The sequence below is a fragment of the Micromys minutus genome (genome assembly GCF_963924665.1).
Source record: "Micromys minutus genome assembly, chromosome: 11".
Lineage (NCBI taxonomy): Eukaryota > Metazoa > Chordata > Mammalia > Rodentia > Muridae > Micromys > Micromys minutus.
Window position 1 is genome coordinate 54427856 of NC_137980.1, and position 24488 is coordinate 54452343.

The following is a 24488-nucleotide window of genomic DNA, read 5'->3' on the forward strand; positions in this document are numbered from 1 at the left end:
ACAATGGCTCCTTTGAAGCTGGCTACAAATTCTAGAAAGTGTACCTGAGATTGACTTGTTTATTTATTATCATCATAGATCATTCCTTCCTTCCTATATGTACATACATATATATGTATGTATGTATGTACACACATTTATAAGTTTTATGTGGTTCTTGGGATTGAACCTAGGACCTTACGCATGCCAGACAAGCACTCTGACAACGAGCTAAATCCTCACATCTTTTAATTTTTAAGTTATGCATGTGTCAGAAACGGCACCCGTGCTGGATATTTATGTCAACCTGATCCAAGCTAGAGTCATCTGGGAGGAGGAAACCTCAGTTGAGAAAAGCCCTCCAGAAGGTGGAGCTGTAGGCGGCCTGTGGGGCATTTTCTTAATTTGAGATTGATGAGGGAGGGCCCAGTCCATTGTGAGTGAGGCCGTCTCCGGGCTGGTTGTCCTGGCTTTTGTAAAAAGGCAGACCGAGAAAGCCAGTAAGCAGCACCCATCCGTGGCCTCTGCACCAGCTCCTGCCTCCGGGTACCTGCCCTGCTTGAGTTCCTGCCCTGACTTCCTCTGATCATGAACTGTGATGTGGAAACATAAACCGAATGAACCCCTTTATCCCCATGCTTTTTGGTCATGGTGCTTCATTGCAGCATTAGAAACCCTGACTAAGACAGCACCTGAAACACTGGACAGACAGGAATACTGTTTTCCCTTCAGGGATAGCCTAGTTTCTTCTATTTGGCAGTTGAATGTGCATGTTAATATACTTCTGCAAATGATGATGATGATGATGATGATAAGGCAGTAGAGAAAATGTATGTCTCAGGTAAGGAAGGTTCCAGATTTAGAAATAATGGTTTTGAGGTTACAGAGGTTAATAATACTGACCATCATTTGTAAGAGAGCAGCAGATTACTGCCAATCGATTGAGTTAAGCTCTGCAGATGATTATACCTGTAGGCCTCCTGCCTAAGCGATTGTAGAAACACAAATGTACACAAGCTCATCTCTGTTAGCTACCAACAGCGTGTTGGGCACTTGCCTCATGGATTCGAGGAAGTCCTGCTATGTACCTATGAGAGGCAGGGATGTCACGATGACAGTGATGTGATTATTATAGTTCTGACTCCCCAGACCTGAAAATTGCCAGTGTAGATGAGCAGGCGGCACTGAGGTTGGGCAGGCACATTTATTGACTGAGCTCAAGAATCCATGGGGTCAGCCTAGGGCAGCTTTGCCATCTGCATCAACTGGGCTTCAGGCTTCCGGGCAGTTAGAACATCCATGGCTTTGGCTTTGGCTGGTATTTGGGCTTCACACAGCACATCTTCCCGTTTGTGCAGTAGACATAGACGCTCTCCTTCCTGGAGCACCGGTGCCGGCACTTGCCGTGGAGATTCCAACATTTCTGGGCATCACCTGATACAAAGAGAGCGCAGTAAGAAGAGGGTGGTCCTGGCTGGGAGGAGCTGGCCCAGTGTGAACTACTCTCTGCTTTACCTTCGACCCCTCCCACTTGCTGCTTGTTGTCTTTCCTGATCCCAGTTTTTCTTACCTTCCATTGACCACAAATTTAGATTAAATGACAAACGATGGAGCCTTGAAAGGCTGCCTGCCCTTCAAGGACTGTTGTAGCCAGCCTGGCTGACAGGAAACTCTGTCTAACCCCCACCCCACAAACCAAGAAAGAAATAACAGTTCCGACAGTCACGACAGGAGGAGGCTACACCAAACAGCTAGATGCGAAAAAGTGGGGGGGGGGGGATAGGAACGGGTCCCTCTAGGGCTGCAGGAGTGGCAGCCTTTGCTGCCTGAGGCAGAGCAAAGAAAGCCCCACAACCACTTTTCTGTGATGTACCAACCCTGCTTTGGCTCACAGAGACCTCCGTGTCCCTCACATGAAGTCTTTAAGCTCAATCTGAGTCACAGGTTTCCTCTGGACAAGTCTGGCAGAGACCCAGACATGGAGCAAGGCGTGGAGAGGGCAAGGGAAGCCTTTCAAGAGGAAGCACAGAGCCCTAGCTTCGACATCCTCACCATCAGCCTTCCTCTGCGTGTTCCCTCTTAGAGCACAGAGGAGAGCAATGTTCACATCTGTCACCAAGGAAAGAAATGACAACGGATGACCTCAAGGATGTGGGGAAAGAGGAACCCTTGTCTACTGCTGGTGGAAGACAGACCTGAGCAACATTCTGGGAATCAGTCCAGAGGTTCCCCAGTTGAAATGAGAATTGCCCCGTAAGCCATATGCACCCTGAATACACTCAGGGCCCTTACAGCAGTCTGTGATACCAGGGATCCTTGAATTCTGTGTCTATTGATGTACCATCCACATGGAGACAGTGGGGATGTTCAACAGACGAACGAAGCAAATGAGGTTCATGTGTACATTAGATTCAGCCACAGGAGAATAAAATCATTCCGTGTGCAGGAAAATGGATGGAGTTGGGGATTATAATGTTGCATAGACCCAGAAAGACAAACATGGCCCCTGTCATAGACAGAATCCAGATTTGAGTGTATGCACACGTACGTATGCCATGAAAGCAGAAAGGGAGCCGCGAAAGGAGGTGATGTTCGGAGACTGGGACCTGGAACAAGAGAGGCAAGAGAATGTACGTACAGGAAAGCAGAAGGCAGACAGACCAACCGAAGGGCAGAGGGAAAGGCAGGGTGTAAAGGGGAAAGACACAAAATATAATACAAATGCCCAGAAATGTCACAGGGAGACCCTTTATGGGCTCATTAAAAGACTAATGGCAGCTACTTTGATCAGCATTTAAAACTTCAGATTTAAATCTCCTGAGAGGAGAGAGAAAAGAGGAGAGGAAAAAGGATATGCCCGTGCTCCGGAGGTCTCCAGAGGGACCCCTCAACCTTGAATACTTATCTGAACACACATGAGCAGAAACTACCAAAGCCTGGAAAGAATTGCCAAACAGAGATTAGATAGAACTGTCCTCAGGACCGGGAAAACTCTGCCTGCTCAGCGGTCAGAGCGGCAAGGCTTTATAAGACACGTAGCATTTAGGGGCTGAGGGGATGCCTCAGTGGTTAAGAGCACTTGCTGTTCTGTCAGAGGACCCAGGTTCAGTTCCCTGCACCCACACGGCAGCTCACAGCAAGCTGTCACTTCAATTTCAGGGGATCCAACAGTCTCCTCTGGTCTCTGCGGATACCAGGCAAGCACACGGAGCACAGTCATACACACAGGTAATATACACATATGATAAGAAATACATGTTTTAAAAAATCCTCAGCCAATCAGTACAGTGCACAGGTATAATCCCAACACCTGGGAGGTAGAGACAGGAGGCAAGTCTCGACCATATATCGAGTTATAAGTCAACCTGGTTTATACGAGACTAAATAAATAAATAAATAATTTGAAGTCTTTTTGAAAAGATAAAATGAACTTGGAGACCCAAAACAGAAACTATTCAAAGTGCCGTACAGAGAAGGGACAAGGTGTCGGAGACCGTGGGACGGTAATAACAGATTAGTGTCAGCAGCGGACGTGACAAAGGTCGGAGGGGAGAGCGACAGTGAGAGCATGTGGAGAGACAGTCCCGGGAAAACCTGGGTGTGTCAAAATCCCGAGTATCCAGAAGCCTCAGTTTCCTAATATGGCTCCCATAGTGTTTTTCTGATGTCCACACACGCACACATCTGCCATGGTATGTGAATGTAGGTGTGGAAGTAGAAGGGGGAATATTTGGAGGCTGGGGAGGAGATCAGCAGGAATGGGTGGGGACCAGAGAGGGTAGAAGGGTACACTCGTGTTAGTGAGCATGTGAGTGTGTGTGCTGTGTGTGCTGTGTGTGTAAGTGTATGTGTGCTGGTTGTATGTTCTGTGAGATGCTGTTCTCTGAGAATAGCTGCCACTCCTTAAGGATAATAGTTGTATTTATAGTTTGGCTGAGCTGGGTCAGCTAAGACGCCTCCTTTCTCCCTTTCCTGTGTCCAAGCTACAATTCCACAGAAAGGATTCAACAGCCCAGGCATCTTTATATGTTCCCAGATAAGCAGTCAGAACTGTGTGGGCACTTTTCTGGGGAGGCAAACTGCAGCGGTGGCCCAGGGGCTTTAGCTGGAGAGATTACTGAGATAATTATAAATCTTTGGGGTTCCAGTAGTATCAAAGCAAGAAAGCCACATCCAAAGCCCACCCCAACCCCATCTCTCCTCTGGTGTAGAGAGTGCTTGGCTTTTTATCTTTCTCTGGGTATCTTCTTCAGACCATGGATCCATGCCCCACTGCAAGGACCAGCATGTGACAGGCCTGCCATTAGACTGTTCTATCTATCAGGGAGAATATTTAGACTGAGTCACAGGCTTTCCAGAAACTGAGCATGTGGAATTCAGATGTGCGCGAGTGGTTGTCCCCACGAACTCTGCCATCACCATACATCCGACTTCCATATTTTTATTCTATACATATGAGAGTTTTGCCTGCATGTATGTATGTGAACCGCAAGCGTTCAGGACCCAAGGGCACAGGATTCCCTGGAACTGGAGTAACAAAAGGCTGAGCGATACCATGTGGGTGTCAGGAACCCAACCCAGGTCCTTCTGAAAAGCAGCAAGTGCTCTGATCCACTGAGCCGTCTCTCCAGCTTCACCACTGCCATCTTAATCAGAGCAGCCCTGGCTACCCGCAAGAGACCCTCTAGGCTGGGCCAATGAAGGTCTTTCATAGAGGGTGGGGTTGGGTGGATCATTAGGCTCCCACTTTCTCTCACACACTCTCCCAGCTGTGTGTAATTCTGCCCCGGCCGCTCATTGTCTCAGAGTATTGAGCAGGAAAGCTAACTGAGGAGGGGGACTCAATCTATGTAGCAAAGAATGCCATCATCCATGCTGACACTGGTAGTGACATTTTGGGGTCACCTGTGCCCCTCTCTGTGTATACCCTTCACTCATGCTCCTATAGCATAAGCCCAGTAAACTGCCAGACTTGGGTGGAATACTTACTGTGGTCTGTCGCTAGTGCTCTGTCTGGAATGAGTAGACATTGTTCTTACATCTCAGAAACTGTTCACGTATTGGGTGGATACAAGCCAAGTACAATGATACAAGGTACAAAATACAAGGCGTGAAGATGTCAGAACGAGGCATTAGTTTGTACTCTGATTTTCAATATATTACTTAAAAGAGCATGCTCCAAAAGAAAAAAAAAGATAATTGTTAAGTTGGAGATGCTGTTCAGAGGCCTAGCACTGTCTAGTATAGATGAGGCCCTGGGTACAATCCTCAGTGGAAAAGCAATGATCATGAGCTCTAGGAACATAAGAGCAATGCATTGTGGGTGGACAGCACATGTAGGTTAAGGGCTGATGGAGGGCATCCGGATGCTCACTGGTCTAATGTTGCTATATCCTGTGAACTGGCCTGTTAGCATCCAAAGGCTGATTGACAAGGTACAGACGTCTCTGGTCAACCTTGGAGCTAACTCAAGATTAATGCAGGGTCTGGACAAGAGTGGTCTACAACTTCCTGTCACACCAGTGTGAGCTCCTCTGACAGCTTTGTTTCTGAACAAAGGGACTAACTAATCGCAGAGAAACCTGGTTTTCTCACATCAGAACCGTGACAGATACATCGTATCTGAAATCCTACCCTGAAGAATGAAACATCCCATTCTTCCTGCAAGGAATCAGGTTTTTCAAAACAGAAGCAGCTTTGGTTTCCCAGGTTCTGAGGAACAGATGAGGTGTTTTCTGCAAACTCTCACTCCTGCCTTTCCCACTCTACTGCTTTCTCCTTTGGGGGGTGGGGTGGCAGCCATTCTATAGCTGAAAATGACCTTGAACTCCTGCATCTCCCAAGCACGGGGATCCCAAGGTTGGTGCCACCACACCGGGCTTCCCTTTCTTCTTATTTTGTGCTTTCCTCGGAAATTCGACCTTGGATTTGCTCTCCCCTGGGCCTGATGTCAGCCTTTCACATACAGCCTGGTGGCCCAGCCTTGCCTGGGAGATTCCTAAGCGTCATTTATGCTGCGTCCCTCTCCTCCTCCTCTAGATTCAATGGTTCTCAGCTTTCTTAATGTGTCAACTCCTTAAGACAGTTCCTCATGGCGTGGTGACCCTTAGCCATAGAATTCTTTTGTTGTTACTTCATAACTGTAACTTTAATACTTTTATTAATCCTATTGTAAATACCTGATATGTAAATCCAAAGGAAGTCTCAACCTCCTAGAACTGCTGTGTCTAGAACAGTTTGCTTCTTTTCTGGGCAAACTGCTGACAACCCCACAGACCCTTGGGTGTGTGGTGTCCTTTGCAGGAGGGTACCATGTTTGGAGACGGCAGGGCTGTGCTGGTCATCTTTATAAAGATGGATGGGCATTACGCAAGGAGACTACCACAGTTACTAGGATATTTAAGGTAAAGCTCAGGAATCAAGTAGACTCTCCTCATCAAGGGTCAGACAGTTTGAGTTCAGTCAGAGTAGTCAGGTACGGTAGCACTCAGGAGGCAGAGGCACAAGCGTTCCTGTGAGTTTGAGGGCAATCTGGTCGACATAGTGAGTTTCCGGCCATCCAGAGCTACACATCAGAGGAAATGCTGTGAATTCTACCCTGAGTGTGCAACTGGAGAATCCTCGTCCTTGTGGGAAGATTCGGGTCAGTGACCAGTTATTTCGTGAGAACTTGTAAAGACAGAGGGATGAAAATCAGAGAAGGGATGAAGAGCAGAGAAATATTATAAGGTGTATTTTAAAACAGGATGTTTGCTAGCCAGGGCTACACAGTGAGACCCTGTCTCAAAAATAACAAGCAAACAAACAAACAAACAAAAAACTGTGTAGGGATCTAACCTTGGCAATGGGCATTTCATGAAGAAAAAACAAGTTAGTTGCTACTTAAGACAGGACACTTATGAGAGGAAGAGAACTGAGGTGAAGGAACCAGGAGGGGATGCTCAGGGGAGCTCAGCTGACTGGGCTGTCTGCTGTTAAAAGGGCCAGTACTTCCTAACATTTGTTACTTGGTAACTTTGCTAAGTAGCATATTGTTGTTTTGGTTTTTGGTTTTTTTGTATCCCTGATTCTACATCCCTGATACAACCATGCTATGGGAAAACCCACCATTCAATGAGATCTTTTTAAAAGATTTACTTATTTTTATTTTACATGCGTAAATACTTTTGTTTGCATGTATGTGTGGGTACTGCATTTCTACAGTGCCTGCAGAGGCTGGAAAAGGGTGTTGATCCATGGCTGGAGTCACAGATGGCTGTAAACTACTCTGAGAGCTCGGATTTTAATTCAAGGATGTTAAGCTGCACCACCCTGTGTGTGCCTGTGTGTGTGTGTGTGTGTGTGTGTGTGTGTGCTTTCGTGCACTCCCTCACGTGTGTTGCACAAACAAAGAGGCTAGAGGAGAACATGGAGTGTTGTTTATCACTCCCCACCTTCCTGCACTGAGTTGGAAACGCACCATTTCCGCTGGCCTAGACTGCTAGCGAATTCCTGATCTGTCTGTCTCCACCTCCCTGTACTGGGGTTATGAGCAGCCACGTCTGGCCAAGGACCCAAGCTCAGCTCCTCTTGCTTGCACAGAAAATGTTTTTTGCTCACATCCCTCCCCTTAGCCACTTTACAGTTACATTCATTCATTCATTTATTGCTTGCACACGCCAAGGACAACTCCAGGGGCCTGGTGCTCACGCTCAGGCTGCTAGGTTTGGTGACAAATGTCTTTCCCCATTGAGTCATTTTAAACATTTTTAAGGGATGTATCCTTCGGACTGTTTTCATCACGAGACCCCTGGACTGTCAGAAAGTAGAACTGAGAATTTCCGGACTTTGGGGGCACTCGTGAGCCACTTTAGGGTGACGGTTGTCATTTACCTTAAATAAGAGTTGTTTTAGGTCATAGCAAGACCATAATTTCAAGAATCAAATTTTACCAAGAAAAGTCAAGGACTAAGTGAAGCCTGGTGGGTTCAGACAGAGCCCCCTCACTGTAGGCTCTAGGAGATGAAGGCTGAGGTTAACCAATGCACTGACAACTTCCATTCAACCCCTCTTGCCACAGTGTGCCACAGGAAGTGGAAGAGAAACTCTTCTAATAACTTCCAGGGAGCTGAGGAGTTTGAACTCACTTCTAGCAGCCAGAGGCTAACCCTGCCAGCCTGATGTCATCAGCATCCTAGCCTTGGGGGGCGTGGTTTTGTGTGTGTGTGAGAGAGAGAGAAAGAGAGAGAAACACACAGAGACACGGAGACAGAGAGACAGAGACAGAGAGACAGGGAGATGAGGGGAGGAGGCTTCAGAGTCAGACCGCGGTGAGCCAGTTGCCTACTTGCGCTCTTGGCTTTTCTTTCCCTCAGATTCAGGGTGTTTCAGGGCAACAGGGGGAACTGGGACCAGATTCTTTAGGAAAATAGCACATCCCGACTCTGGAAAGTTCGACTGTCTTGCGGTGGACAGAAGCTCTGCCAGGTGCATGGGAGGAGACAGTAGCTGGTGCAGAGTTGATGGTTAGGGTAGGCTGACCTCCGCTGCCTAAGCTCTCCCACAGCCCTCACCGGAACTTCCTCGCTGTGGCTCCCATCACCTCCCCCTACACTCTGGAGTGGGTCCCCTGCAGGCAGCATTCTCTCTCTCCCTCCCTCCCTCCCTCCCTCCCTCCCTCCCTCCCTCCCTCCCTCCCTCCCTCCCTCCCTCCCTCCCTCCCTCCCTCCCTCCCTCCCTCTCTCTCTCTCTCTCTCTCTCTCTCTCTCTCTCTCTCTCTCTCTGTCTCTCTCGGATGGGGATAATTACTGATGCTTATCTTGGGACACCCTTCCCTGTCCACATCTTCCTCGCCCCCCCCCACCCCATGCCTAATTTCATGTCACTATTTAGAACTCTGCTGACCTCAGTCTAGCCAGGCCCTACTCATGTGTACCCAGTTCCTTGGCTTCCCTTGGTCACCGCTTTGGGTATAATGTCTTAAACTGTGTCTGAGGGCCATGCCACTTGCCTCCATAGTCCTAGCTCCAGCACAAAGTACGGTTCAGAGAGAGGAGCTCTAAACATAAGTTTCTCTCTCCCATTAAGGTGCCTGTGGTTTTTACTAAGCCTAGAATATTTTGGAGGCTATTTTGCAAGAAATCTGCTGTTGTCTTCTCTACTCTGGCTGCTCCTAACCCCGCACTGTCCCTTTGTCCAGCTTGGTAGAGCTGGACACGGAATGGGTAATGTCTGAGACACTTGCAATGTTACCGTTGGCACCTAAGATCGGGCACCCGGCTAGACGCCTCCTCCAGGTTGGGAGTACTCCATGCCCCTGGGGTTTCATTGACAAGGCCAGGGTCTCCCTACCTGGCGCCCTCCCTGAGGAGACCTACATTACCTGGAGTGAGCTGGGACAGGAGTAGTAGTGCGGCCAAAGTCAGCAGCAGGAGCTTCATGGTGGGACAAAGCCCAAGGTGAAGCTTCGAGTCCAAAGCAAAGTTAGTGGCGAACTGGGGAGGCCGGGACTTCCTGGCGGAAATCCCTCAGATCTCCAGGAGCAGCCAACAGGAACAGCCCCGTACCCCGGGTCTACAGTGTGGAGCCACACCCACCGAGTCCACAGCATCCCTTTGTCTTTTGGATCAGGAGGATGAGGTCCTCCAAGGTCCAAGGCCACACAGCACAGCCCTTCCCCAACAGCCCTGCGCCACATTATCCAAGGGACCACAAGGGGGCGCAACGCACACAAATGCCATAGAACACACATAGATCTGGGAGCTTAAGGAATAAACACAAAAGAAGCTGGCAGAGTACAGGAGATGGGGTTTCAGGCAGGACAAGGTCTGTTCAAGAGTAAATCCGACATTAGAGGAACAAATAGCATGAGGAAAATGGCATGTGTGGTTTTTCTGAGCACCAGCTCAGCACTAACGAAGCACAGGTTCCCTGAGTCCTGGACTGAACATTCATTCCTATTTCTTCGGCTCCCTTAACTGAAACGAGGTGGCTGCGTCTGCAGCGGGTAATGGTAGTGCATTCTTCAAGGTCCTCAGATTTGAACCACCCAGTAAAAGTAAGCAATGCTCTGCATTAACTGTCGTCTGTCTCAACTGTTTACACAAATTCTACTTCCTGACTGGACCCCGCTGATTTAGAGCTTAAGAGAATCAAAGCACGGTAGAGCTTGCAAAATAAGATGGTGACCAAATTAAGATACGGACAGAATATTGAGTGGGCTGCCCAAGATAACCAAAGCTAAGTGAATGCCAGGAGTGCCAGCGGCTCAGAAATGCCGAACTTTCACAAGGAGGAGATGGTCTGGGAAGGGACCCGGTGACCAGCTCTACAATTCGACCACAGTGGCCTACCTCCTCTTCCTTTCAAGTTTCAGAGGCGAGTCACTGCATAGAATAAAGATCTAGGGTAAACCGTAGTATCAGGTTAGTTGTTCAAGGAGCTGGAAAGGCATAAACTTTCGGACGAGCAGAGGATATTAGTTCATTTCCACGGGTGATGGGCCGAGAATGGAAGCCGTCCCACGACCGTGATGGGAGGTCGCAGGGTACTGGAGAGATTCTTGGCTCTCTGGCTAGAGGTCTGTTTGTGGTACTCATGGAGAAGTGGTTAGTGGTGAGCCTGGCTTCCGGGGTTACTTTGGTCAACAGGGCTGGAAATGGGGAAGGAGAACTGTTACTGGAGAAGAAACCGGGGGACAGTTGAGACCTGCACCTTGTCACCAGTGACGGTGACAAAGCACAAGGGCTATCACTTCTGATGGCTGCGGTCCCCAGAGATCATTAACATGTAAAAAGTCGTCTACAAATGGACACTCAAGTCCACAGAGGGGAGAGAGCTGAGAGGAGCAAACTCAGCCAGGGCCCGGTACCACCAGGGCATGCCTCAATGTGTGGGACGGGCCCTCACTTTCCTCCTTAGGAATTCGTTGTATGCACCTCTTCCAGAGAGCCCTTCGCTGCCTACAACGCCTGGGCATTCAACATATTCAGCGACTCCTGCAACTTCTACAAACATCTTCATTTTGGAAAGTTTTAAAACACATCCATCACGGTCTCTCAGCTCCCTAGTATCTTTTTTGGAGACATGTCTTATGTAGCCGAGACTGGCCTTGTTCTCTTTACATAGCTGAAGCTGACCTTGAACTTCTGGTCCTTATGCACTCGTGCACGCTGGGATAACTGATGTGTGTTATCATGGCTGGGTTTATAAAGGGCTGACTCGGGGCTGAACGCAGGACCTTGAGTGTGCTAGGCCACAGGGACATATCCTTAGCCCTCCTACTAATTTCGTTTTTATTTTTAAAAAGATTTATTTTTAGTTTGGATTATGTGTGAGTGTATGTGTGTGCATGTGAGTGCAAGTGAACTTGGAGGCTAAAAGATCCCGTGGAGCTGGAGTTCTGATGCCTCCACCCTCCACGTGGGTGCTAGAAACTGAACTCAGTTCCCTTGCAACAGCCACATGCATTCTTCACTGCTGAGCCATCTCTCCGGTTCTTGTAGGATATTGGAAGATTCTTTGTGTTCAATGCTAAACCTAGGGCTTCATGCATATCAACAAAGGCCACATCCCAGGAAGAATCTGTTTTATCAGGGGTTTGAAGCAGATAAGCCATGGGTCCATTTATCCAACAATTTCTATGGGTCTGTATGTGGGGAGATGACACAGAAGACAAATGGATACAGTGACCAGAGGGCTTCAGCACCCATGCAGGGCAGGGTGGTTGTATTTCCCCCACAGATTCGTGGGGTCAGCCACCCAGTCTCTGAAACCTTTAGACCATGGAGATTCTTCTTAACCCTCAACTCCCAAGGACATGGTGGCACCTTGAAAGCCACCTTCCCCTCCTGTGTCTCCTTGAACACCCATGGACTACTCTGCCTTAAAATAAGCATCCCAGACAATATGTAAGTGCAGTGGGTTCTGTTAGTGACAGGCTAAGGGACGGGGTGAGGAGGCAGAAGGAAATGCTATGGGGATACTTCCAGCACACCTCAGATACTATGGCCTGTTCATGAACAGGGAGAAAGCCACTTTTAACCTGATCAGGAATCGAAGAAAACAAATTCAAATCATACCTGAAGTGGGTAAGGGGTTCCTCTGCAAGATCAGCATATGCTCTTAATGCACCCCACCCAAACCTCAGCTATCTCCTGAGTCCCAATCCCAGAGACTTTTTTTTTTTTTTGAGATCGGGTTTCTCTGTGTAGCCCTGGCTGTCCTAGAACTCACTCTGTAGACCAGGTTGGCCTTGAACTCAGAGATCTGCAGGCTGTTCCGACTGCCTCAGGCATACACCACCACAGTCCTGCTTCCAGAGCCATTGTTTAGGCTGTAGGGAAAGAGGAATACTTTTATTAGAATTAGCAGGCTGGGGCCACGCTTTTTTCGGTGTACTTGCCAATACTCAAGTCATGAAAACATGCTGGGTTAGTGTCCTTATAAGGAGGAGACAATTTAGACAGAAGCACAAGGAAGTCTTACTGGGTGACGGTGCTGGATACTGAAGCTGTATCTTTGTCAGCTGAGGAATGCCAGGGGGTATCAGCAGCAGGGATCTAGGAGCAAGGCACCGAGCACGCATCCCTCTGGGTTTCTGGAGGACTCAGTGTTGCCACCGGTTCGAGTTTGGAGAATAATGGAGGAATAAATATCTGTTTTTACAAACCACTTTGTTGTGTGTCGCCTAAGGAAATAAATAGGCCATCTTTTCAAGTTTATGAACACAAACCTATCCCAGTGGCCGACACCTTCAGCTTCTGACAAACACGTGTCTAGAAAAGAGCATTTCTGGCGCACCATAAAAATCTTGAATGAATTTTGGTATGCCAGCCATTGAGTGCTAAAAATGTGTGATATTGTAAAGCTAGCCCCTTGCAAGCTCCGAACAGCCCAGTGTTGAGCAGAAGATTAGTGCTGGAGGGAGGTTGTGAAACAAACAATGGACCAACAGCCTCATCCCCCCAAACCCTCAGGATATAAAATCCTATCAGTGCTGGTCTCGCTAGTGGGCGGCTCAATCTCCCTGCAAGCCCTAAGTATGTATAATCAAGGTAGTGAACTCTGTCTGGTTCAGTTCAAGTCAGCTCCAGGACTGCCCCAGAGCAGGGGCGTTCCTAAGGTGCAGTTACCCTTTCCCCTAGTGAACTTTGCAATTTTAGGGGTCGATTAATCCCTTGTATGTATTCTTGCATCTTGTAAGTTTATCTATAGCAGACTGACTGCTGGGTAAAGTGGGCTTCCAGGAAGAGCACACCCCTTTCCTGGATGTTCAGCCCTCCTGGGGCATTGTATGTATGTGGTACACAGACACACATTCCAGCAAAGCATCCGCATACATAAAAAAAACAATGGGTTTTGAGAAATTAAAAAGAAAAACATGAGTTTAACTAATCCAAAATCCATAGGAAGTAAAATTAAGTCCAAGATGGTTTTACTGAGAAGTAAAGACCAGACAACTTAAAAATTTGAAAACATAAGAAGGTGGTCTATGAAAGCCAAGGGTTCTTTCCTGTAATTGTTCCTTGTTTCTGGCTGAAGGGATGAGCCCTTGAGAAAGGACTATTTCCTGTTTCTAATGCATCCCTTTCTGATGCTCTAGACAAAGCCACCACAGTATAAAGAGGCTATGAGCACTGAGCTCAGCCCGTCCTCCTCGGATCAACAGTATATCTCTTGTCCAGCCTGCCCCCACTGGAGTCTGGCAGGAGAGCGGAACCATTTGCTATCTCTCCAGTTCCTCAGGGAAGCCAATGCCATTTGTTTCCCAAACCGCAATCTCAAGATTAATGTATAAAGATGTTTAGCTCTGCGCTGTTCTCCTGCTCTTTCTCATGAGATAGTTGACTGTCCAAGGTCACTGGAGGCTGTTGTGTCGCTCGAAGCTTGCTGGAACAAAACATTCTGCAACTCTTAGGCGTTTGAAAGACAACCTTGTAAAGGAGCTTAAAGGAAAAACCTTGTAAAGGAGCTTAGAAATATTTGAGCATCAGTCATGTCTGTCCAACAGGAATGAGTAAGACTTGGAAGAGACCAGAATCTTCCAATTTATTCCCGATATTCCAAGGTCCCTGGTCCTAGATGTGAGAATGCTGGTTAGGCAGGAGATTAGTGTCAGAGGAGACGAACGGTGCCCCACTCCCACCCCAGTTACTTCAGTTGGACCTAAGAGACAGGCAGTGGTGGTCAGCAGGACAGAACGTAAGGTGAAGGCGGCCTCCCTGGTAAACGACAGGCAGTGGTGGGGACCCTGGTTCAGCTCAAGCCAGCCTCACCAGCAGAGCATGTCCAGACTGCAGCTACCCTTTCCCCTCATGAACTTTGTGATCTTAGGGGCCACTGGAAGAAACCGCTGTTTATATTCTTGAATCATTTATGTTTACTTATAACAGATAGACTGACTTCCGGATAAAACCAGCTGCCAAGAAGCACACGCCCCTTTCCTGGCCGTTCCCAGCGTAGAGGACACACAGGGGACAGGGGGAGAGAGAAGTGAAACATAAGCCCCAGACCTGCCAGGTTCAGTGCCACTTCTGCTTGGCTCAGCTGGCTCCTGTTCCAAAGAGTTAATGAAACCCCTCTTTGTTTTCTCTGCTGCCCCATCTAGCCTAAATTTTTCTCTTTGGGGAGCACAAGGGCTACAGCTGCTTCTGGGGCCTAGAACAGCGAGAACTCAGGACCACTTTGTCCTAGTTAGCTATTCTCTTGCAATGAGAAAAACCATAACTAAAAGCAACTTGGGGAAAGTTCATTTGGCTTTTAGATTGCAGTCCATCATTAAGAGAAGCCAGGGGAGGAAGCCAGGGCAGGGACCTGGAGGCAGAAACTGAAGCAGAGGCCATGGAGAATACTATTTACCAACTCTCCCTCTCCCTCCCTCCTCACCCCTACCTTTCCTTCCCACTCTTCTTTTTGCTGTGCTCATGTGTCTGTTTCTCTGTCTCTGTGTCTCCGTCTCCCCCTGTCTCTCTTTCTGTCCCTCTCTCTCTCTTTCTCTCTCTCCTTAGCTAACTTACTTATATACCCTAAAGATAGTATTGTGTACAGTGGCCTGGGCTCTCTCATGTCAATTAACAATCAAGAAAATGAGCAGTAGACCGTCTGATGGAGGCGATCCCTTAACTGAGGTTCCCTCTTTCCAAGTGTGTCCAGTACAAACCAATTTAGCCACACACAGCTCTGACAGGAAGTTCTGAGGCTGAGTGGGGACAGCATTAGCATTCTGTGATGCCATCTCAGAGAAGAGGCCAAGGCTGCCAATCAGCAGTGACAATGAGGATGGTCTGCAGTTTGCTCAGAAAGATACCCAGGATGGAGTGCTTTTCTTAGAACTTTAACCTGGGTCCCCATGGTAACCTACCTGAGGCAGCTGATGTAAGGAGGCATAGTCCTCGGACTCAAGGGGTAAACCCAATTAGTTTGACCCACATTGGTGGCAAAACCTTAGACTTCAGTAGACTTTCATTGTCTGTGTATTTTAAGTTACCAGGAACCCAGAGGGGTTGGATTGAATTTTAGAGTCCCTGAGTGTTTTAGACTGAATCCTGAGTGATGAGACTGAATCCTAGAGAGAGATTGGGGTTCATTCCAAGGTCATGGAATTCAGTGGCCCAGCTAGGGCAGTGAGATGGATAATCTCAACTCTACCTTTCTTGGCTTCAATGCCAAAATTCTTCCTAAAACTGAGCATTTTAGGCAGTGGGAGCTTTTTTATTTTTGGATAGAAAATATCCTTATAGACATATACTGCTGAAAGTGTGGGCAGTGTCCTCTCTTCCGTAGCCCTGGAACTTGAAAAGTGCATCTGAAGAGCGGAGCCTCTCTGGGCTGGAGATGTGGCTCAGCAGTTAAGACTGCTCTTCCAGAGGTTTCGAGTTCAGTACCCAGCACCCGCGTGGTGCCTCACAACTGCTTATAACTCTGGCTCCAGGGGATCTAACATCTCCCAGGGCAACTGCATTTATGAGCACATACCTATATACAGAAATACATGTGTATATAGGTAAAAATAAAGCAATTATTTTTGTTTGTTTGAGACAAAGTCTCTCTATGCAGTGATGGTGGCCTTGGAACTTGATGTGTCGATCCACCTGCCTCTGGCTCTCAAGTTTGGGGATTAAGGGCCTGTGCCACCATACCCAGCTAACATTTCTTTAAACTTTTTTAAAAAATGTAGTCCATTTAAGCTGTTAGAAGCATGACAGCTGTGTTTGGAAATGTGTGACTGTGTGTGTGGAGGTCAGAGGTCAAGCTTGGGTGTCATTTCTCAAGAGCCATGACCTTGTGTTTTGAGACAAGCTTTGTCATTGGCTTGGGGCAAGCTGATATTATGATGGCTGGCAGTGGGCACTAGGGATTCTGAGTGCCTGTCCCCACGTTTTCCAGCATAGGGATGCTAAGTGTGTATCACCATGTTTGCCTATTTTATTTTTTGAGACAGCTGTGTCACTATGTTGTCTTGGTTGTCCTGAAACTCCCCATGTAGACCAGGTTGTCCTCAAACTCATAGAGATCCACCTGCCTCTGACATGCTGGGATTAAAGGTGTGCACCACCACACACCACTTCTGCTTCTTTTGTATAGACTGATGATCACACTTGGGACCTCCATAAGGACTTGTGTGACAAGTGCTTTACTGGACGAGCTATCAAGGTAGCACATTCTAGAGCATGGTAAGGGCTGCAGAGGGCTGAGGATTTTTAAATGTATTAACGTTTTAAACGTAACATTTTAACTAATTCTTTGAAAACTGTGTGCATGAATACAATGTATTTTATTCAACCCACCCCCTTTCCTTCCTCTAGCTCCTCCCAGATCTGTCTCCCATCTCCCTACCATCATCCCAACTTCATGTTCTTCTCTGTTAAAAAAATATTTTGTTAGTGTGTGTGTGCATGTGCACGTGCGCACGTGTGTGTGTGTGTGTGTGTGTATGTGTGTGTGTGTACATACGTGAGTGTGTTTGAAGTCTGTGTGCCACATGCATACAGTGCTTAGAGGCCAAAAGAAGGGGTCGGATCCTCTGGAGCTGGAATTGCTGACAGTGTGAGCTCTCCTTGGCATTCTAGGAACCCAAGTGGCTTCCTCTGAGACAGCAGCCAGTGCTTCTAACCAATGAGCCATCTTTCCAACCCAATCCTTTAACAATATGTCAACTAGTTCTATTTGTTCTGCTCATAGACCCATGGATGTGGTGCTGTTTGGAGCACAGATAGTATGCCAGGGGCCACACTCTTAGAGAAAACGAACTCTCCCTCAGCAGCCATCGATGGTGGATGGCTTCTCGGTTACGGGTTCCTTTATCTCCAGAGTAGAGGATTCTGGGCTGGATTTTGACATAGACTGACATATGCTTACAGTGGTATACCATGGCCATTATAGAATTTAGTCTTGCTGGTCCTTGAATGAATAAGGGAGCGTCAACCTAGGAGTGTGTGGTCAGTGCTGTGGGTGTGGAGACCTAGGGATGGAGAGACAGACTGTACCCGTGGGCCCCGGAGGACACGTGTCCCAGTTGGTTACAAGGAACAGGGAATCCAGAGCTCTTGATCTTTGCCTTGTGCTTTGAGAGACACAAACCAACAGCCTGGGTTTGCTGAAGACATGAAGACTGCAGTATTAACTATGACGCTGCTGCTGCTGCTGTCCCAGGTCATTCCAGGTAACCTAGACCCCTTCAGAGGACGGACAGGGCTGGAGAGTGGGTCTGCTTAGGGTGCGTAGGGCTTGGGTAGATGGCGGATGGGTAGGCGACACTGTCTGGGCAGTGGGGAGAGCCTCAGATCTCAGGTTAGAATCTGCAAGGCAGCTCACGTCTGTGTGATTTAATAAATAATAATCTATTTTTTATGTAACAAGTTAGGTTGAAAGGTCAAGAGCAGGCAGGCTGAAATTTTGGTGCACTGCAGTTCCTTTGTTCTGTGTAATTGATCAGAGTTCCAGGGACTTCCACCTGCCGGTAGGAGTACTGGGAGCTGGAGGCTCAGGGGCTGCCTATAACTCTGGAGGCTAGTTGCATTGGTCTCTTAAGACTTGTGATACAATTCTGGCTTGGAGAAATGGTTAGGCCTCCAAGGTTTCTACCTTCATCCCACCTTCCTCTTCTTCCAATAACAGCTGGATTTAGGAAACAGTGGATACATCATTACTCAGTTAAATACGATTTATTTTAGACTAATGTTTTTAATATTTTTGTGGCGGTGGTAGTTTTTGTTTTGTTTTGACTTTTGGTGTAACAGCCCTGGATTTGTAGACTCTGGTCTTGAACTCATAGAGATCAGACTAATAGACTAAGCCACACGTTAAGTATACTGCTATTGTCATCTCTCTTGCAGGAAAGTCTTTGATCTGAGGTGCTGTCAATCTTTCTGATAAAGCTCTTGTCTTTAATGTCGTCCTCATTCTGGTGTGGTAGGATGCTTCAGGCTTGTTTTGGCATTTCTTAACCAAAAAATGGTTTCTACAGTTCTAATTTTTAATTCCTACTGATTGGTCAGTGCTTTGTAATAACCAGAGATGAGGACACAGTCTTTTTTTTTTTTAATAAGCATTCATGAATTTCTACTGGTACTTCTCATTCAAATTCACCATCTACCTCTATCATATATATATATATATATATATATATATATATATATATATATATATATATATATATATATATATATATAATATCATGTATATATATATAAATATACATATATTTCTTTTTTGTAGGGATGGGGATGGGACCCAGCTCGTGGGTGCTAGGGAAGCACTCTGCCTCTGAGTCACATGCACGGCCTGTTAGGAATGATGGCCTACATGCTTCTTCCTCATCTCACTGTCACCACAGACATCTCTACGGTCACACGCTCTTAAGCCCTTGCTCCGCACGTGTTCTCCAAATATGCCCATGACTGTATTGTGCTGTGTGGCTCTTCTATCAGGATGGGTAACCATGGAGTCTTTTATAAACTCATTTTGTTCCTGCCTTTTTGTGGCTTGCGCTGGACAGGCACTCTGTCCCTTAGCTCTGGTGGCCTGACTTGAAGTTGTCATTCCTTAGGGTTCTTCAAGACACTGCATATCTAACAGTTCTGCGTCCAATTTGCTAGTCTGAAGCTCTTTCCCTGCTAGAGAGCCCTTAGGAAAGACACGTGGTGGCAGTATTTGTCCACGTTCAGATGTTAACAGTTCCTTGTTGTCCTTGGAAGGCACGCGTAAATACACCATACCAGTCCTTATTCTGGCATAAAGCATTATTGTCAGTGAGTTTTAGTATAACCTCAACCTCTGGTGAGTATGAGTGTGTGCATGTGTGCATGGTGTATGTGTGTGTGCCCACACACAGTGAGTTCATTCATACAGTGCCTCCCATATGTACGTGTGTTTAGGGCTGACCACTTGGGATAACTTACCGGGGAGCTTATCCCTGGAGAAGACTGATTCTTCTTTTCTCAGCAGCCACGGATGACCTGTAGCTCTTCATCTAAGTGGTGGGGCCTTGTGAGGTTTCCCCATCCACACTGGTGTATCTGCTGGTGTGGTTCCGTAGGTCTAACTTCTGTGGCCATAGTGTTAGGGTTTTATGGGCACAGCAACCACAGGCATGTCTAGAAGCCATGTTTAGCTGCTACCATCCCGGTCCTCTGCCTCCTACTGTCTTTCCACACCTCTTCTGTGTTGTCCCTGAGTGGACAGGTTGTGGTGTAGATATAGTAATTGGGTCAGGCTCCTTATAGTCATTAATTCTTTGCATTTTGATCAGTTGTGGGTCTTCTCTTTTTTATTTAAAAATCTTTTCCACTTCACATTTCTCTCAAGCCATTTCGTTTCATTATCTGCTAATATGTTCAGTTCTGTTTCCTCCCTCGTGGAATAGCTTAAACTGCTCAGTCTTTGCTGAGGTTCTGCCACCTCACAGCCGGATTTAGTTAATTTAATACCAGTGCTTCCTTACGAAAATTAATTAACAATTAGTTCTATTTACATTTTGCTTCTTATTTCTTTTGAGACAGGGTCTCATGTAGCTGAAACTGGTCTCGAACTCGCCGTGTGTTGCTGAAGACGCCCTTGAACTCCTGCTTCTCCTGCCCCTGACTCTTGAATGTTGAGATTACACCATTCCCAGTCTATGCTATGCTAGGGCTGGAACCCAGGGCTTCAGGCATGCGAGGCAAACCCCAACCGAGCTACCCCCGATGCTATTCCTTAACACAGCTATGTGAGACAGCTACATCTCCTTGTAGAAAAGAGGAAAGAGATTCTTAAAAAGAGTCACCAGCTCAAAGTTCACCATCTGTCTTGGGATGCAGATAGACTTCAAACCTAGTTCTATAGATTCTGATGGTTCATATTAACGTCATAACCCACTTGCCTGCTAAGCCTTGTAACCTACTGCACTTCCAAGAGGTAGAGTTCTGAAGGGCTGGGATGCAGTATGTGTAGAGGATGTGAGGTGACGCTCCTTCTTCTGCCTCTTTTTTTTTTTTTTTTTTTTTTTTATTGCCTTGATGACCTCATGGCTCATGCAGGTGTCTTTGTCTTTGTTCTGGTATAGGGAACCCTGAAAAATGCTGGAAGTCTTTTGGTGTCTGCCGTGAAGAGTGCATCAACAAAGAAAGGTTCTACATCTTCTGCTGGAATGGTCAAATGTGCTGCGTGAAGCCCAAGAATGTGCCCCAGTTGTCACAGAATTTGCATTAACACTCTAAATCCCAAGGCCACAGAAATGAAGGGGGACGTAGCCAGAGTCTGAGCTGGGCCGTTTCTGGGGCTTCATTAAAGCAGCTCTGTCTGGCTTCTGTGTTTGCCTCTTTGTTTATGTGGTCAAGTGTCAGCGAAGGCCTGTAGCACGGGGGGGTGCATCTCATTCTTCTGGCCCAGGAGTTCTGCCACTGTGGGTGGAGTTAACCAACTGCATGGGCTATTCAGAAAAAAAAAAAAATGTCCATTACTGGTGCAGACCATCTTTCTAGTTGTTTTTTAAACAATGCTTTTGAGAACTTAAGGCAATTACAGTGTTCTAGGAATTATAGGTAAATCTAGACATGATGTAAGCATTGTCAATCCTTGTGGTAGGGCTCTGCAGTTCCCAGAAGTGCCAAAGTCTGTGTATTCTCACTTCTCCCACATACAGTATCATGCTGTTTGCATGTAACCTGTGCGCAGCCTTCCCCGTGATTTATTTCTTGTTATTAGGTTGTGATCTTGTGACACAGTAGATTTTATTGTGACACTTTTGTCTGGAACTCAGTGTGACACGACCATTTGAGCTCCCATGACTCTCTTAAATGCTTTCTCCCAGCCCCCGTCGTCTTCCCTAACTGTCCCCTGCCAAGATTTGTGTCATTTTAATTTTCTTCTTTAGATTCTGCATGTGAGGGAAAACATGATGCTTGTTTACCCGAATCTGGCTCATTTAGCTTAACAAGAAAATCCACCAATCATTTCCCTTCCACTGAAATGATTCCAATGAATAACATGTCATTGTCTATTTCATATTTCCCCCCTCCCCACTTTCTTACATTTGGTTCTGACACAAAGTCTTACCCAACGGCCCAGGCTACCCTGGAACTCACTATGTAATCCAAGTGGCCTTGAACTTGTGGCAATCCTCCTGCCTCAGCCTCCTGAGTGTCACAGTTACCAGTATGAATTACCACACCTGACTGCTCCACGTTTTCTTCACACATTCATTTGCTGGTGGACATACAGGCTGCCTCATGGCTTGACTACTGTTAGTAGAGCTGTGATAATCACCGGTATGCAGGGAGCAGCAACACCTCTGCCTTAGCTTCCTTTAGGTGTGTGCCCAGGTCTGATAGCTACAGTGTGGCAGTTTTATTTTTAATTGTTCGGAGAACTTTCACATGTGTTTCTGCGGTGGCCACAATGATTTACTTTCTCAGAAGAGGAAGTGAGAGCTCTGTTTCCCTTTCACTCTCTCCAGCTTTTATTTTTTCCTCAGTGATCGCCGTTTTTATTTTTACAACTTTTTGTTGATTCTTTGTGAGTTTTACATCATGCATCCCAGTCCCACTAATCTCCCGATCCATTCATACCCGACCTTCCCCATGTCCCGCGTTTCCGATGAGGGTGCCCTGGAGCTACCCAGAGGAGTGAGGGCGAAGTCCAGAATGGAGAGTCCACAGTCGGTGTTTCCCTTTGCAGTGTCAGATTCCGCTGCACGCTGGACCAGAAGGGGTTGAGTGTGGTCTTGGACAAATGCTACGGTCCCCAGTGTCCTCTCTGGGTATGCACCCAGGTTCTGCTGTACCACTTGGAGAGGAAGTCGGGAACCGGGCTCTGAGGTCTGTGTTTCCCCTCGGGGCCTCTGCAAGCCAAGCAGAAAGAAGGAAACGGAGCCACAGTGAGCAGGGTCCGGTCGATTGGGAGCGAAAGCGAGTACTGGAGGGGTGGTAGAAGAGAACGCCTGCTTTCGGAGGCCTAGGCCAGGCTTTTTAGGCGAAGACGTTCCCCGTGGCAATCTTTAATGAAGCAGCTCTCTGAGATAATCCTTGCTTTTTTTGGGGGGTGCGGGTGAGGGGTGGATATGAATTAATACACTTTACTCTGGGAGAAACGGGGATTATATACTTTTGGAGAAAGGCCGTGGGAATATCCAGAAAAGGAAGGTCATTAGCTGAAGACTAAGCTATCTGGACTCCGCGTTAGCATGGAGAAGAGCTCCAGGTGACATGCTACCTTGACTCAGGACAGGTACAAAGACAGGAAGGGCGTGGCTCCAAGCCAACCAGTCTCAAATCTCTGAGATTCTCCGGGTTTGAGCTCACCCAACCTCACCCGTTCCTATTTCCGTCTGACACAGCCCACTTGGCCTACAGGCCTTTGTAACCCCACAAAAAGAAAACAAGCAAGCAAGCGAACAAACAAACCAAAAAATAATAAATGAAACAAAATAAAGCATAGAAAATGTCGTGAAAGCTGTGGTGTGTCACAGAGTGTCCCCCAGTGTGCCCCTCTGTTCACACATCTCCACTTGCACATGTTCACGGCAATGAGTCATTGGTCTGGTTTCGAGGTCTCTGGCTTCTACCACACCATCAATATTGGATCCTCACGGGGACTCCTCCTGGTCATCCCGTGTCATGTGTCATGGAGAGTCTGCTGACTTTGATCACGCTAGCCCTTTCATGTGCCCCGACAGCTCACAGATGGTATAGATTTTGGGGTGTGCCAACTCAAAAGCCCTGGGTCTGGGCCTGGGCTGTAGCTGAACTAGTCAGCCAGCCTGTATCTACACCACCAGGGTGAGCTCTGCAGTACCCGCCCTGCTCATTAGCTGCTCTCATGCCCTTGGGGCTGACTAACCTGCGCTCTCACCACTGTGCTGCCCAGCCGAGGCCTGAGGCCTGCTCTCTCCTGCTCTCACACCCTAGTAGTTGGTTCATCACCCCAGGGCCAGCTCCATGGTGGTGCTCAGGTGAGGTACAGCACCCACAGTCTGTAGTTCTCAGCTTGTGAGGGGCTGAGCCAGCTTTCCAGCTCTCCAGACTGCTGCAGGTAAGGGTAGAAGGGGTGAGAGGGCATCACCCCTGCACCCACATTACCCCCCTTATAAACACACCCATTATTCCTCACGAATGCCCTATATTTTCTTAATCCAGCCAAATGGACAGTGAGAATTTGTTATCACAAGTTTACTTCCCATCAACTCGACGCCAAAACCCATAGCTTTTAAGGGTTACATTCCATCTTGGGTCATCAATGACTCTTGGCCACGTAATAATGCAAAATGTGTTTAGTTTATCTGTAAGCGTCACTATTGTCCTAACCCACACGTGGCTGCCGAGTCTGAGGACCAAGTTTGGTTCCCAGGGCACATGTGGCAGGAGGGGAGAACCAGCTTTTCAAAGTCGACCTCTAAATCTATGCTCAACTTTAGCTCAGGTGGGCACACAAACAAACAGCAAGCAGATAAATGGAAATTACCATTTCAGCAGACTTCTATGTCCTGGCCGGGTTTACTGCTCTGTGTTGTCTCAGTGTAAAATCCTGAGGGAATAACCTCCTCTTCCCCCTTTTTAAAAGCATTTTGATGCTGCTTTATTTTTGTTACCCTTGACTTTCCCCCCCTTTTTTTATTGAACAACTTTATTTTAAAAAAACAAAAAATAAAGATAAATGTACAAATTTTAAGCATCTTTGCATAAAAGTATATGAATACATTTTTGTCAGTGCTTGGTTTTTTTTTAAAAAAAAGGTTTGATAGTGTGCATTAAGATCTTACTAGTTACAATGAGCATAAAGTACATGTAAAACAGGATGTAACCCGGAATTAGTCAAAGTTTTCTTGGTGTGTAAGGATTAAGCATAATGTATTTTCTTTTCTTTCTTTCTTTTTCTTTTCTTGAACTTCACACCGTCTGTGAGATGTTTCTGGGGCAGTGCGAGTCTCTGGGGTTAGCATCCCACTATCAGTGACTACATATTATGTCTGTTCTTTTGTGACTGGGTTATCTCACTCAGGGTGATATTCTCTAGATACAACCATTTTCCTAGGAATTCCCTAAAGTCATTGTTTC

The 24488-nt window shown here is 47.0% G+C and overlaps 2 protein-coding genes across 2 annotated transcripts; one reads left to right on the forward strand and one right to left on the reverse strand.

Annotated features, from left to right (window-relative positions):
• Positions 1-1267: 1267 nt before the first annotated feature.
• On the reverse strand, positions 1268-9398 carry LOC308427179 (beta-defensin 36; the record flags this gene model as incomplete). The annotated part of the gene is made up of 2 exons (XM_080925209.1): positions 1268-1413; positions 9341-9398. 2 exons carry the CDS (start codon positions 9396-9398, stop codon positions 1268-1270), a joined length of 204 nt encoding a protein of 67 aa, XP_080781335.1.
• An 8164-nt stretch (positions 9399-17562) lies between these two features.
• On the forward strand, positions 17563-20646 carry LOC308427458 (beta-defensin 123-like; the record flags this gene model as incomplete). Its single annotated transcript, XM_080925577.1, has 2 exons — positions 17563-17620; positions 20501-20646. 2 exons carry the CDS (start codon positions 17563-17565, stop codon positions 20644-20646), a joined length of 204 nt encoding a protein of 67 aa, XP_080781703.1.
• Positions 20647-24488: the final 3842 nt, after the last annotated feature.